The sequence below is a fragment of the Buteo buteo genome, chromosome 4 (genome assembly GCF_964188355.1).
Source record: "Buteo buteo chromosome 4, bButBut1.hap1.1, whole genome shotgun sequence".
NCBI lineage: Eukaryota > Metazoa > Chordata > Aves > Accipitriformes > Accipitridae > Buteo > Buteo buteo.
In genome coordinates this window covers 55931621-55946862 of record NC_134174.1, presented here as the reverse complement: position 1 = coordinate 55946862, position 15242 = coordinate 55931621, and the positions used below count along the sequence as shown (strand labels likewise).

At 44.0% G+C, this 15242-nt stretch overlaps 1 protein-coding gene across 3 annotated transcripts in view; it reads left to right on the top strand.

The window, feature by feature from the left end:
- The window catches only part of SH3PXD2A (SH3 and PX domains 2A), a 269677-nt gene that overhangs the window by 233575 nt on the left and 20860 nt on the right, over positions 1 to 15242 (top strand). For 2 of the 3 annotated variants that reach the window (XM_075026319.1, XM_075026321.1), the window contains 2 exons: positions 197 to 280; positions 12987 to 13104. In XM_075026319.1, the coding sequence (XP_074882420.1) occupies positions 197 to 280; positions 12987 to 13104 (202 nt within the window). The remainder of the gene's footprint in view (positions 1 to 196; positions 281 to 12986; positions 13105 to 15242) is intronic. The other variant, XM_075026320.1, reaches the window with a different exon arrangement.

Sequence of the window (15242 nt, the reverse complement as noted above, 5' to 3'; positions counted from 1 at the left end):
TGCTCAGGCTCAAGAAGCTAACTTGTTCCACTGTACTATATAAACTAAAACAAAATGTCTGCATCCCACCTAACCCATTCCTGCTAACAAGACCAGTGCTTGTAAATGCCATGTTTTGTTTTTATTCCTCACCCTCCCATGATTTTTTTTCCTTTTTTTTTGTCTTTTTTTTGTTTCCATCCATGTTCCAAACTAGTTTCTAAGAGACGCAAGGCTCACCTGAGACGCCTGGACCGGCGATGGACGCTGGGCGGGATAGTCAACAGGCAGCAGAGTCGAGGTGAATTAATAGCTTCCTATGGCACCAGCCCCTAAGGGTGCACCAAAAGCCATGCTGCAGCTTCGGCTGTTGTGTGCCAGGATCTGCCTCTTCAGCACTCTGGTAGAGAGAGGCCAAAGCTCCAGAGTTCAGATGTGCATTTTGTACATGACTGCTTGGGGGTGTCTTGGAGCCAGGGTTAGGTACCCCAAGAGCTGGAGGCTAATAACCAAGGGTAGCTTTGCAGTCTGGCTCCTCGTGCTGTTTGGGGAAGCTCACATCTGTTGTGTTTTAACTTCGGGCATATTTGTACTCAGTCTTTCCTACCTCAGGAAGGACAAGTGATACTTTCAGGGCTATTAAAATGAGAAGAATGCCAAAAAGCCATGGTTAGAGATGTGCGCGCTGGAAAAGTGCTTGATGTGGAAAGATGAGAATCATTCCAGTTTCAGTCCCCTCTCTTCCTTGCAAGCAGTGCTGGGTAAAGACAGACTTCTTCAGAACTCTTGGGAGCTTTTGTTGTCAGTCCTAGGTGTTTAAAATACCACCAATAGCAGCATAGATTTTTTTTTTTTTAAGCTTTTTTGGTCTGACAGGGAGCATGGTGGGGTGGGAGGGAACACCTTGTATTCTGAAGCCATGTTTGGGTAAAGTCTGAGGAATCTTCTGAACCAAGCATTTTGCTAGTGGATGTGAATCATCTTTCCCAGAGTAAAGGTACCCCTTTCTCTCCGCTTCTTCCTTTCTTGCAAGATTGTCCAGATGTGGTATTCCTTGCCTCTTAAAAAGAAAGAAGGTGGGGGAAAGCACCATTTGCACCTCTGTGTAACTTTCAGACAACCTTACTGAGGGGATGGAACCAAACATAAGCACAAGAGAAGCTTGTCAGTTGAGGAAAAGGTGCTTTTTCCTACTAAGGAGAGAATGTACTTTTAAAGTAGCAAATTTACCTTCTCCTGGTTTTGGTGGTTGTTCTATGGGCAGACTCATGTGGGTGTCAAGTGCATACAACTTTTCAGTGACCTTCTACCTTTGCCTCAAAGTATTACTGAGGAAACCAAAATAGCAAGAGGGGTGTTCTTCCTACTGTAGCTTGGCCCTGCAGCAACTGGAACTATCCGCCAAAGACAAGGTCTTGCTTCTCAGCCACTAAATACACCCTGAAGGCACACCTCCCCCACCCGCCCTACTCCTAAGCACACATGCTGGCTTGTGAAAAAGAACTTGTGCTTATTTCTGTACCCCCAGAGTTTGGGAGCTACTTATTTTGCATTGTCAAACTCTGCCAGATACTTCCTGGCAATTTAACTAGGAGAATTTCTGGGAATCAGTTTTCCAAACAATTTGTTTACTAGTTTAAACAAATAGATCCTTTCATATTCATACAATATTACGAACAAAATGTTAACACTGCATGATCAGTCCCTTAGCATAGTTGACTGGTAAGACTCAAGGACCTAAGCTGCATTCCCAGGTCTTCCCTCTTGCAGTCTTATGCCCACTGTCTGGGTGCATCTTCTCCAGACCTGCCCTCTGACCAGTGTCACAGTGTCTTCCCTGGCAGTCTTCCCCACCACAAGCTCCCCTAGTCTCTTCCATTCCTGCCTTTTTCTTGCTCCATAACAGCTTATTCCCGGTTAGGCCTAAGCAACACTAGGGTTTTGAGTGTGTTGGAGAATATGTGCTTTATCTCAAACTAAATCTCAGCACTTGAACTTGGCACAGACTGCAGTATCTCAAGGTTTGGGGCACCCTCTGTGGCTGAGCTGCTTCAATAAGCTCTTGCCAATGCATTTCAGCCACAGCTAGCCAGGCTGGCTAAAAATAAGCTGTTTAATGTCATCTGAAATAGTAAGTTAGGGAGCTCTTACAAGAGCAGGCTCATTGGAAGTAAAGAAGATTATTTGAATGCTCAGGGACAGGTTGGAGACAGTGGCTTCATCATGTGGCATAGCTGTAGCCTGTACAGACATCTACGCCTTCCAAACTGCAGTTGTTCAAAGTACGAGTCTCTGGATGTCCAGCCTGCTGTTCTCTAACAGATCACAGTTTATGTGAGGTCAGGAGAGATTCTTGCTCCCTTCTTTTCCTCCCATCCCAGCCCAAAAGACTTCTAACAAGGCCAAATTTGGGTGGGTTTGCATTTAAATGACAGAGTGCATGAAGTGTACACACATACCCCCCCCCGCCAACCTTGAAGTCCCTGCTCCAAAGCACAGAAGAACTAGAGCTGCTCAAACAGCAGATTGCCAGAATTGTTCAATGCAGGCAGAACAGCTTCCCCTCCCCCACTTGGCCTCTTTCTTGGAAATAAATTCAATTAAACATTTTGGCTGAAATTCTTCCCACCCAGCGATACTCTGCTTGAGATAGTCCCTGCTGTCGGAAGGGTTAGCTCTGAGAGTTCACTGGAGTTTAAAAGCAAGCTGTAAAGGATGCTTCCCTTATATTTATGCTTGGGTACCACTAATAAGCATTTTTACCAACTAGGACTATGATAGAATCACTTAAAAGCCAGAACTGAAGGAATTAAACATTGTTTCTGAAGGCCAGGATTTTGTAAGTGACTTGGATATTAAAAACACAAGGAAAGTCTGAGTGCAGAAGGGAAGGGTGTTTGCTTCCCTGTTACAGACTGCCTACTGGGGGAGAATTATCAGGGGTAACATATGGCTTATTTCTACCCTTTCCAAAGCCATTTGAAGAGGCTGAACATCCCTGAACTTCAGATATTTGGGAACAATGTTACTGGGTCTGTGAATAAGAAACATGAAAGACAAATTATTGAATATCATGGTAGTGCTCCTTTCTTAAAAGCTGAAAAAAATCTGTAAAGAGAACAGCTGTAGTCTGTTTTTACAAAGAGAAACAGATGACATTTGTTGCTGAACTTTTCTCTTTAAAATGGTCCGTGGTGTGCCCAGATCTAAGAGATTACACTGGTTTATGTTTCTTACATAGCTGCAGAGCTTGTTTTTTTTAAATGTTAAATGTTTTTAAATGTGGTACATTTTCTAAACTTTTGTCTATACATTACGAAACTCCAATAATACAAATATGGATTGTGAGGAAAAGCGTGAACGTTTGTAGTTTTCCTGAGTCCTGACACTTGTTAGACCTGCAAGCTGCAGAGTTCATGTTTTCTTGTAGCAGGTAAAATGCTAATTCTACGCTTGCATTTATTTGGAACTTCCCCTGGAAGAGGATTTAGGATTGTTTACAGGCTAATTTCATGAGAAGTCATTTGTGCTATTAAAGTTTGATTGGGAAAAGTGGGGGTTTACATGCTTGTTTTATATGCCAGATATCTGACGTAAGTTATTGCTACTTTGGTTTTGTGCCCAACACTTTCAACTGGAGCCGTTACAATGCAGGAAAGTACTTTTAAGTTATTCATATCAACAATATAGTGACATATGGGCTGAATTTCTGCCAAATGAGCCTATTATTTAAGAGTAGCCACTAGCACAAGAAATAAGCTGTTCAATGAAAGAGGTAAAGTTAGAACTTGGAAGCCATAGGTCTTCCTACTGCTTGCCTAACTTACGGAGAGAGTGAGCTTGATGGGAAGAGATGGACGGGGTGTAGAGGGAAGGCAGCCGGGTAACCCAGTGGTCTTGATACTTGAATGCCACCTCCTAGCCTGGGTGGGTCATTCTGCAGCCAGTTTTCTAACTGTGGAAAGAGCTCGTCATCAGTACTGGTAATTGAGCCTGGCTGGTGTGCTCATGTACTCTTACCCTTTCCCGCATCCCACAAGAGCCGCTTTGCCCTCTTTGGCAGCCATTTCATTACTCGCAGGGCTTCTCCCTTTGTTTTCACTCTTTTTCCCTGCTTGTCCTTGATGCTGGTGAAAAGTTTGTCACTCACAGCACAAGGCTGCTTTGCTGAGCTAAATCAAACCAGCACAGTGCAGCTTCAGACTTTGTTTGTTCTTTCTTTTTTTTTTCTCCTCTGTGCTCCAAGGAAAGTAGTAAATGTTTATTGCCCCTTGCTGGTTGAAGAAAGAGCATGTGCAGTACAGAACTGTTTAGAAGAAATGTCATTATTTTTCTTTTCTATCTGTTGGCATGAGGTTTTCTGTTATTTAAAAAAAAAGGGGGGGCGGGGGGAGAGGGACAAAGGCTGAAGAGCTCCTGTCTGCAGATGAACACATTTGATAACTCTGGATAGTTATTTTCTCTGCTGAATATTTAGACAAGTAAAACAAAGTCCATGTTGAATTAATGCATCGTGTTCTGGAACAGCGAGACTTTTTCCAGAAGCAGGTCTGACAAAGGGGGGGTGGAGTGGAGGAGTGGGGGAGGGCGAGCACAGACTGCTGACTGAGGGGAAAGTATTTTGAAAGAAAATTCTTCTGTGGTTTGGAAGATGTAGAGTTGGGGCTGTTGCATTTTGCTGAGAAATCGTTAATTGGCTAATTTCTAGCCCAATTCCCCCCTGTCCCCACCCCTACTGGCGTATCAACAAGGATGGGGTCACAGAAAGCTGGGGGCATGTACAAACACCAGCTGAGCAAAGGAAATTACAACCTTACTTGGTTGGCTCCTGAAGTGCTGCAGATAACTTCCACACTTATTTATGGAGGCAGAAAAGAGCAAACTTATAAAATATAGGTGAAGGAGAGGTATGCAAACTGGGGCGCTCAGAACTTGGAAGCAGAAATGTATGAGCGCTGGCCATTTGCCTGGGAGAGATGAGACTGATTATGCAGGGCTGGAAATGTGCATGGTATTTTAGCTGCTTAAAGGCAAGGTTCCTGTCCCAAATAGTTTACAGCCTAAACAAAGAGGAGATCTGTGCATCAAAGGAACCTGGGCAACTGGCAATTTGGCATGCATCTTATTACAACCAAAAGGTTTTTCACAGTGGGAAAGTGATATTTATTTGGTATTTTTGAAAGCTTTTAAAGAAGGACTAAAACTAAGCTCGTTTGGCAAGGCAGGAAGTCAGGGTAGGGAAGGCTTATTTTAGGAAGGATTTGAGAGTTTCAGGTTATTTGATACCATGAAGGAGGGAGCCTATTCAGGTTGATGAGACATCATAAGAAAGGCATGGGGCTGAGTGGGAAAAGATGAAAGGATTTGAAGGAGTGGGAACTCTTAAGGGAGCAGAACACGTGAGAGTGTGTAGTAGAATATTAAAGCAAGGCACAGCACACAGGCTTGAAAATTCAAGATGGGACAACTGAATTTGGTGTACTCTTGGTTGGAGTCTGGCTGAAGTAACAGAGTGCTGCTGTGCCAAGAGCCTTCAGCAAGAGTCGTGTGCTGAAAGGCTGGGAAGGGAGCAAAGGAAGCAGGAGGTGGCTGTAGTGGTTGTGTGAAAGAGGTTGAAGGGCCAGATCAGGGCTCTAGCGGTGAGGAGCAGCAGTGATAGAGGATTTTGAAGATGTTGGGGAAAGGAGCTGTTGCCTTGGTGATAGACTAGGAGGAATCTGAAATAACCAGTGCCAGGCAAATCAGGAAGATTGAATAAGGAAGATTTGGAAAGCGCTACTGAAGCTCTACGTTACAACTTAAGCCGTAAAACCGTAGGTCTGCTTTCCTTGACCTGACAGTAAGTATAAATCCAGACAGCCAGAGGAGGGACTAAGTTGCCTTCTCAAGACACCTCATAACTTTAATGTGTAGTATATGTGTGCGTGAGCGCACGTGTAAAATCTGAAATTCTGGTTTGATAGATGGGATTGGAGGAGCCCCACAGGCTGTCAAATTCAGTGTCTTGCTCTGTCAGACAATTAGGTACGGTTTCTTCAGGAGCGGATGGAGCTTCATCCTAGCTGTTCTGAGGATTTTCCTGTGGGAGAGATGTCCTAACAGGTCACCTGATGTAGAAAATGCCATGCCCAATGCCTAAAAATTCTTTGAGATTCCCCTTCTACTAGCAGACAGAAAAACAGCAGATGAAACAAAAGAAAACCTATTTGGGTATATGCTGTTTAAAGGGAGTGTGATGGAATGGATGTGTCTGCTGGCTGTTTAATTACAAGCTGCAATCCTACACAAAAGGAAAAAATACAAAGTACTGTTGTCATGGTCTACCATTATACAAAAATAAATGTTGTTGACATTAAGTCCTCCTGGAATTTAACAAGTTAAATGTAGCATCCCTAGTTTTTCTGCAACCAGTATGTTGTATCATAGCCATTGAGCAGGGTGGGTGAGACAAAAGAAATCGTTCAGTCCCCGCTACGCTATGGCTGCAAAGGTGACCTTTTACTACTTGATGAGCATAGCCAAGGTGCCTACAGGTCATCTTGCTCTGCTGTAAATCATATGATGGTTTAAGAGCTGTATTAGAAATCCTATTTATGCAAAAAGTTGCACTTCATTAAGCTCCATCTTAAAATGGGTGGGAGAAGACATGTGGGCGCTCTTAAACTATCCTAGCCTGGTTTTAGATCATTCCATATAGGTTGCCTTGACTCTGCTTCCAGCAGTCTCAGATAGGCTTCTTTCCTCAAAATTAAGTGAAGCTGCATTGAAACTACCCTGGTTTAGTACAGAGAACAGTTTCACACAGAGTTTGTGGTGCCACCACTAAAAGAACCAGTCTCACCTTCCCCAGCATCTTCCCTTCTCCTTTATGCTCGTGCAGATCTGCAATGAACCAAACCAGACTTAGGGTCATACTAACTTTTCCTTGGCCAGGGTGGCTTCAGGTCCATCTCATGGCAGAGTTGCAAACTGTGCAAGGAGAGGTGGTGGGTGCAACGCAGGATGAAGGAGGGAAAAGGGAACAGTCTTGGCTACTGCAGCACTAGGCATGCATTCAAGAACTCTTTTTAAAGCAGCTTTTTAATTTTAAAGCTATTCCTATTTGTGTATAGGAAAGGCCTCAGCTTGGCAGAACACTTATGTTGCTGGAGGGACGCAAAATGGTTGTGTTGTTGGTTTGGTTTCTTTTTTTCTCTTCTACCAGCCATGGAAGGGCATTAGATGTCTGTGGCTTGTGAAGGAGTGACCCGTAACTCAAATACCACTGTCTTCCTTGTACCTGTTCTGTTGAAAATAACGTGGTCGTATACATCTGTACAAAACACATACTATACATAGCTGTAATGCAGGGCATTGTGCGGCTTAAATGCTTTGTCCTCTATATACGCACGCTTCCCAGCTGGACTGCAGCAGTCTGTGCTACGCTTACTGGGGGGAAATGTCAGTTGCTAGAAATAAGCCCTCTCTGTAGTATTGTGGGCTGTTACAAGGACATGGGAACTGTCCTCTGCTGTCCACACTGTTTTCCCAGTGATCCACCAGGACCTGTCTCTATATTTTGGCCCCAAGCCTCTACTGTCTTTCTTCAGGAGACTTTAGGTAGAACCAGAGTAAAACAGAAGCCTGCTTTTCTTTGGGGAGCGGAAAAGGAAGAAGGAGAAAGATTGATAGGGAAGTGAGGCTTTGGAATAACTAGTGGACTGAGCACTGGGCTGCCAGGGTGTCTGGGAGGGCTGGGCAGAGCACAGCTACAAGTGGGTGGTATGAGTTGGGTAGTCCAAACAGTGCAGAAATTCTTGTGCATGTTTTAAATAGTGTCTGTGTCTGGGGAGGAGAGAGAATGACACATACTAATCCTTTCCTTCCAAGCTAAGTGGGTTGCAGTTGGGTAATGCGTGATGTGACAGACTTGTATCGTAGCTCTTTGCCAAAGAGGCTTTGCTTCTGCATGCATGTTTTGTTCAGATTTACTAGGGCAGCTGAATTTCCAATAGAGGTATGTCCTTCAGTTCAGCTGGGGAAGGTTATCTTTGACCTGCAAATTAGAGGTAAAGAAATATAAGTGAAGTTGGCTAATTGAACTATTAACAGATCTCTGGGTGTCACACGCTAAGAACAGAGGTGCCTTTATGCCATTTTCATCTTGAAGGGGAGTAGGACTCCCATCCCATTATTTCCAAAGTGCAGCCTTTTAGCTGATGTATGTGCTTTGTAGCTTGTAGTAAGATTTATTCTGCCCACTTGACCTCAGCTGAAGTTGATGTAATGGAAGCTGCAGCTGGGAATACAAATTATACTTTTGTTGGCATTTTTTTGCTGTTAATTGTTAAGTCAAAACTTAATGAATCAAAATTAAACACTAGTATTCTCTGTAGATCTGGGCATACAGCCTTGATGGTAGATCTGGGCTGGTTCACCGACTTGTATTTTATACCATTGCTTGTCATAGTATTTGAATGAAACCAACATATTTCAGATTTGTCAGTGTAACTCGGTGCAGTGTCTTTCTACTGGCTGATGCTCTGCTGATTCTCTCATGAAACCATTTATCTGTGTTAAGTCTTTCCAGTAATTTTATGTATCAGTCATGAAGTGTCAAATATCTTCTCTTAAAGACTTTTGAATAGTAATCTGAAATTTTGAATGCTACATCAGTCCTCTTAAGTGACACATCCACTGAAAGCTCCACTGCTCCCTTCAGCAAATCTTGGTTTATACGAAACATCCACTGGCTAGAGATAGTCTTGGAGAAACAAAACAAAATTACACTTTGGTTGCAAGGGGGCCTGTATCTCCAGAACACTGTTTAAGTTATAAACCTCATGTATGTTTGTGGTATCCCCTGCACCACTGAAAGAAACCAAACACATGTGATCTTGGAAACGGCTGTAATTTTTGCTGTGAAAGCACTTCGCAAAGGGAAATCGTAACGGTGGCTTCCTGTTCTTGATCTGTAGGCTTAAAAATAGGACTGCTAAACAAAAACATTGTAGGACCCTCTTTTTTAAGCAGATTTTTAACACTTTTGACTGTCTTGCTTCATGGGGCAACTTCTTCCTCTGTCTTTTCTTCCTACTTCCATGCAGTCTCATTTTTCCCCTTCCTTTGTATAGGGACGAGTCACCTGAAGGGCTTTCCTCTCTCAAAGGGCTGTAGTCTTGAGTTGAAAGCCACAGGACTGCAGATGTAAGCGGAGGAGGTGTTCATGGACAGTCTAAGAGAGTGGCAATTCAGAAAAGCCTTACCTGTGCATCCCAGTGTCATGGTACTTGGATGGGGTTCCATCCTCCTTAGCAACTCAGTATTTCATTTTATAGAGTGGACCAGTGTCTTCTGGTCATGCAGAGCCACTGATGGGCAGTATCGAGTATGGTGTGTGCAAGGCAGCATGGTGAGAGCAGCAACAGGCAAAGCAGTAATCTCAATACTGACAGTAGAGTAGTCCTCAAGAGTGCAGTCTCTCCCCAGTAAACCTAAGCAATGGTGAAAAGCTCAGGAAAGAGGCTGCAGCTCTCCCAGTTGGGCATGTGGCTTCCCCATGCAACTGGCAGCTGCTTTTCCAATGTGCCACCTCAACAGCATGGTCAGTCCTTCCTGGCCTATTTTCAGCCAGAATGAGAGGAGTTGGAGGATGTCTCTGCTCTTCTGCCTTACCTTGAAACAAACTGGAAAGGAAGTCCAGGAGTCAGTGGCTGGGAGGAAGACAGTCAGTAATTAACAGGTAGAGCAGTGATGTGTGCCCACATGTATAGTTGCAGGCCCAAAAGTTGTGTTTGCAGAAGTTGCTGGCTATTGTAGTAGCTTGCATGGATCTGTTGTCTTTTTCACTAGCAAGCCGCTCATCCATATTTGGAGTGGAGAGAGTGGATTTTTGTGGGGGAGGAAGGGATCTAATGTTTGGAAGGTGGTTGCATCCTAGTTTGCAAAGGACCCTCACCTCAAACTTTGATTTCCTTTTGTTGTGGTTTAACCCCAGCCAGCAACTAAGTACCACACAGCTCCTCGTTCACTTTCCCCCCCACCCAGTGGGATGGGGGAGAGATCTGAAAAAAAGAAAAACCCGTGGGTTGAGATAAAGACAGTTTAATAGGACAGAAATGAAGAAAATAATGATAATGATAATAATAATAATAAAATGAGAATAATAATAAAAAAGGAATTGGAATATACAAAACAAGTGATGCACACTGCAGTTGCTGATGACTCACCGATGGATGCCCAGTTAGTCCCTGAGCAGTGATCCGTGCTCCCCAACCCCCAGCCAACTTCCCCCAGTTTGGTATACTGGGCATGACATTATATGGAAAGGAATACCCCTTTGGCCAGTTTGGGTCAGCTGTCCTGGCTGTGTCCCCTCCCAACTTCTTGTGCCCCTCCAGCCTTCTTGCCAGCTGGGCATGAGAAGCTGAAAAAACCTTGACTTAGTATAAACACTACTTAGCAACAACTGAAGACATCAGTGTGTTATCAGCATTATTCTCACACTGAATCCAAAACATAGCACTATACCAGCTACTAGAAGGAAAAGTAACTCTATCCCAGCTGAAACCAGAGCATCCTTGAATGATCAGACTCAAATGCTGTTGGGGTTGATGGGTGACCACTGTCTCAATTCCTCACACAGGAGAAGTCCTGCTGCAGCAGGAGTTTGGAAAGCTGTGTTGAATTCTAGGAGTGAGCAGCTCACTCGTGGCCTCCTACCCTGTCCTCTGCAGAAGAAGGGAGGTCACATCCCTGAAGAGTGAGACCACTCTGCCCAGCAAGAGGAGCTGAATAGCTCGCTTTAACTGCAGCAGGGATTGCTGTTTATGTGGAGGAAAAATAAGATAAACAGAGAAACTTCTGTTGTAGCTGTAGTGGCAAGGGTGAACTCTGATAGCCTGGGTTATAAAGTGGCTTTGGCATGGGGGAGATACAAAGCAGGGCCTTCTTCCAACGCCCAGCAAACACATGGCTTAGCTCTTTATTACTCTCCTAGAAACATCCCTGGAAGTGTCTGAAGCAATGTGTGTCTGGACAGTGCAGCTCTGTGCACCTGAACTTTCTCTTGGCCCTCTCCTCTCCTCTCAGGGACGAAATTAGCTGCCTGGGGATCTTCTGCAGTTCAGTTTAGTGCTTGGGGCTTTGCATGCAGTGGAAACTGGGCATGTAACTCCTTCAGCAGCAGTCACCTGAAATAGAAGAAAAATGAGTCCACCTTTACTGTGCAGAGCAGAACCCCAGCTAGGGAAGCTGTCCTGTGACTTTGAAACAGGGTCTCAGTAGCTGAGTTTCATTCGTCAGGCCCCATCTTGTAGAGTATTTCTGTGGGGAAGGTGTCATATCCTGATGGTGCTAATTACAAACTAGCTGGAATTCCTTACCAGTGATAAAATAGTTAAAGCAGCCCTCCTAGGGGAGAGCAAGAGATAGTATTTTCCTCTTGGAGGCAAAGGTTTTGACAGGTTTTACCCCATCAGAATGAGAAGGATCCAAAAGCGACCCATTGAGGGAAGTTGACTTCAGAGATGTAGCTTTGCTGAATTTTCTGCCATCAGATGCTCTGCCAACATTTTTTTTCTGCTTTCTGAGGTATTATTTCTTACTTTGTCTCAGTAAGGGTTTGGGTTGTTGGGGTTTTTTTCTTAAAGTTTCCATGCTTTGCCCAGCAACAAAATGCAGTTGAGCCACAAAACCAAACAGATGGTTGGGTCTGCTTCGCTCTCTCCAAAAGAGTGTTTGCCTCAAGCTGCTGCAACCTTTTCATAGCTCCTTTGTTCTGCAGTGATCAGGAGCTCTGGATTCACTTAATTTCCTGCCCGTTCCAGTGCACTGACAACCCTCTATTTGTTCCTGGCCGTGCCTTGTTGCAACTGCCAGTAGAAAGTGCTAAGAAAGCCGGTTGGGGTGCACTTTATTGCTTGCCTTCCCTGCCTTTGATCTAGCTACAGAAACTCATGCTGTTACATGCACTGTAGCCTGGGTTCAAGAGAGGGGTTTGGTAACACTTTCTGTGTCTGCCGCTGTAGAGCAAGGCTGGTAGTACGCATTTTCAATGCCAGCTGTAATTTTTTAAGCTAACGGAGGAAAAGGTTGACCTTGAGCATGATGGAAATGCTGCAGTAAATGACTCCTGGTGGGTGGAGGAAGATGCTGAGAAAGTGTCTGTTCTGCTCTGCTCGTTGGCTTGTTCTCATCAAGTCTGCCCAGCTGGGAAGGGGATAGGTGCTGGAGATGAATAGGGATGCTAAGTTTTTGGCTCAAACGCCATACTTGAAATCTAGCTGTGCTTTTGAAGTATGTGTCTTAGTTCTGGTCCTCCTTTACCACTGCCACCTGTGTATTTCTCTGGAGTGAGGTCCACCAAAAGTATGTTTGCAAAACACTTCACAACCCATGAATGCAAGATGCTGTACGGTCTCCTGTCAAATGCAAACCCTTTATATTCTTTTGTCACTTATTTATAACTGTTTTAAGCTCATTGCTGTAGACCTATGCTGTTCAAGAGGTCCAAGGAGAGCAGTGTGATGGGCCAGCCCCTCTGAGTTGGGGAGAATCAGTCCCTCTCGGGATGCAGGGCTTGGGTTTCAGTAACACAATGCTTTGTGCAGCCATGTGCATGTTCAAAAGAGCCAACTGGCTGGAGCTCCTGCAGTGACGCTTGGCTGATTTGGCAGCAGGGCTGATTCTGTCAAGTTACAGTACGGGAGTTAAGTCCAGCTTCAAATCCTCTCCCTTACCCACGTGAGGAACTTGGAGGGGGGCGGGAAGAAGGGGGGAAGCTCTCTGGGGACTTTTTGTCATTATTGGCATGGAAACACTTTGTGATTATCAGCAGCAGGATAGTGGCAAGGGGCTGATTATCTATCATGTCGTCAGCACAAATAATCAGTGGGCCCCTGAGCAGGGCTCCGCCTTTTGTAATGGCTCCACGTAATCACTGCATAACAGTTTAAAAGCAAGCAGAACAGAAAAACAGCTGGACTAATTCTGACCCTAACCAATGTTGCCTTTTCTCCCTTCACTAGAAGAGAAATATGTCACTATCCAGCCATACGCCAGCCAGGGGAAGGATGAGATTGGGTTCGAAAAAGGGGTCACCGTGGAGGTCATCCAAAAGAACCTGGAAGGATGGTGGTACATAAGGTAAAGAAGCTGTGCAGCCAGATCGCTGCAGAACCTGTGACAATGAGCTTTTCTGATAATTCACTTAATGTTAGCATTTAAATAATTCTGTAGCTGGGCAAAGAAACCCAAATCATTCATAATGCCTCTTGAAGAAATGTAAAGAAAAGGCTAAGACGATACAATGGTGATTAAAGTAACACTACAGTGTCTGCAAAAGCTGTGGACCATTCTAGTGGGGAAATTCCTGAACTTTTAGATTTATTTTTTTTCCTTCCTTCAAGTTAAAAGCCCATATCTGAGTTAAGATCTGTGAGACCTAACAAAGCTTTCTGTTGTGTGTAATTTCAATGTGTTTCCAGTATAAGAGTTATTCTGCAACACTTTTAAATCTATTTATAGCAATGCTGAAAGGCTGATTGTGATCTCTTGAGCTGTTTGAGGCAGGTAGTGCTATTTTCAGGGACATAAGAGATCATGCTGGTTGTAGCCCTTTTCCAATTTATTGATGACTTCAACTAATTAGCCTGATTTCTGCTTATCCACGTTAGATACTCCTAACGTAGAGGGACCGCCAAGGGCAGGCGGAGTTATCATCATGTATCAAACTTTATGTATTTGAAACAGCAGTCATAGAGGAGACTTGTGGCTTAGGAATCCCCTTTTTAAACACTTATGGGGATAATGTAGGTTAGATGTGTCTCAGATAGTGATATAAGGTGTCAGGATGAGTACTTAATGAGACCTTTCTCCATCTCGGTTCATGCAGCACTTAAGTTTTAGTGCTCTTTCATGATTCTGTCCCTCGGTTTGTATCTATGTATGAATCTGGCAGTGCTGTGACATCCCATTTCTCTTTAAACAAGATGTGATACAACAGGTAGGTTTAAAAAGGAGGTTTATCTCTCAAGTGGCGCAAAACATCTCATCTAGTAATCTTTTTCCATTCAGCCTGTAATTATAGTCATTATTTTTTCCCCTTTCCCTCCCCAAGCTCTAACTTGCTTTTGTTTGTATTCTGCTTGATTTATCAGCTATGAATGAGGACTGTGAAAATGCTAACTGAAGCAATGTTCTTGTTTTTCTTGATGTCCTTTACTTAGAAAACTGATTTTTTTTTTTTCTTTTTTTTTTTAAATTTTTTTATTTCCTATCTAATGCTCCCATAGAGGGAGTAGGCTAATAAAGATAGCAGTGGAGCCAGGAAGGCACTCTAGATAGGAGGAACTCAAAAATTGCCTGGGTTTGGTCAGGTCACATTTTTTTTCTCCTTTAATCATTCACAGAAGTGGAATCCAAAGTTGCAGATTGAGGAATCAAGAGCACATAGGTTTTCCGAGGGGAGAAACATTGCAAGACATCTTCAGTTTACTTTGGTATTCTCCTTCTGAAATGCAGCCTTATTACTACTGTTGGTTGCCCTTTGCCATACTAACAGTTCTACAATAAGTAGAATTTCTTTTTTTCCCCCTTTTGTTCACACGCTCCTTTGAGCCAATCCAAAACACGTATTTTCCTATATAGCAGAAGTATATTCTGGTGACAGTGACGGTGACACTTGCTGCAGTGGCTTAAATGGCTCCTTCATGGTGATCTACTGGAAGGATAGCAGGTGCCCCAGGCACCCCATGGTAGTTGGAGAAGGCAGAATGCCCTTGGCTTTTTTGTAAGAGGCATTTTGAGCTGAGCAACCCCTCTTCTTGTTAAAAGGTGGGTTAGGTGCTCCCCATATGTGTGTGACAAGTGTAGTGGGGGTCAGCCATCATCCTCTCTGCTGCTCTGGAACACTATGCTGCAGTCTTGCTGGAGGATTAAGCTGCACTTAGAAACAGGGTTTTTCCCATAGGCAACACTTTTGGAAATGTTGATGCAGTGATCCATCCCTGCAGGCTGGTCCTTTGCAGCCTGGGTAGCTGTTCTCCAACTGTCTTGTGCTGTTTATTAGACTTAACACTGCTCTGAATACTGTTAGGTACCACTCAGAAAAGGATTCCTCTTCTGCAGCAATACGTTTTCTGAGTGTTGGCTGCCTTAAAAGGAGCACCTCCTTCTCCTGCAGCGAGTGTGAGGGGAGAGGGAGCAGAAAGAGACTGCAGTTGAATCCTGCTGCTTTGTTGTCTGCTGGGCTAGGTAACAGACACCACACACATCAGTGTGTA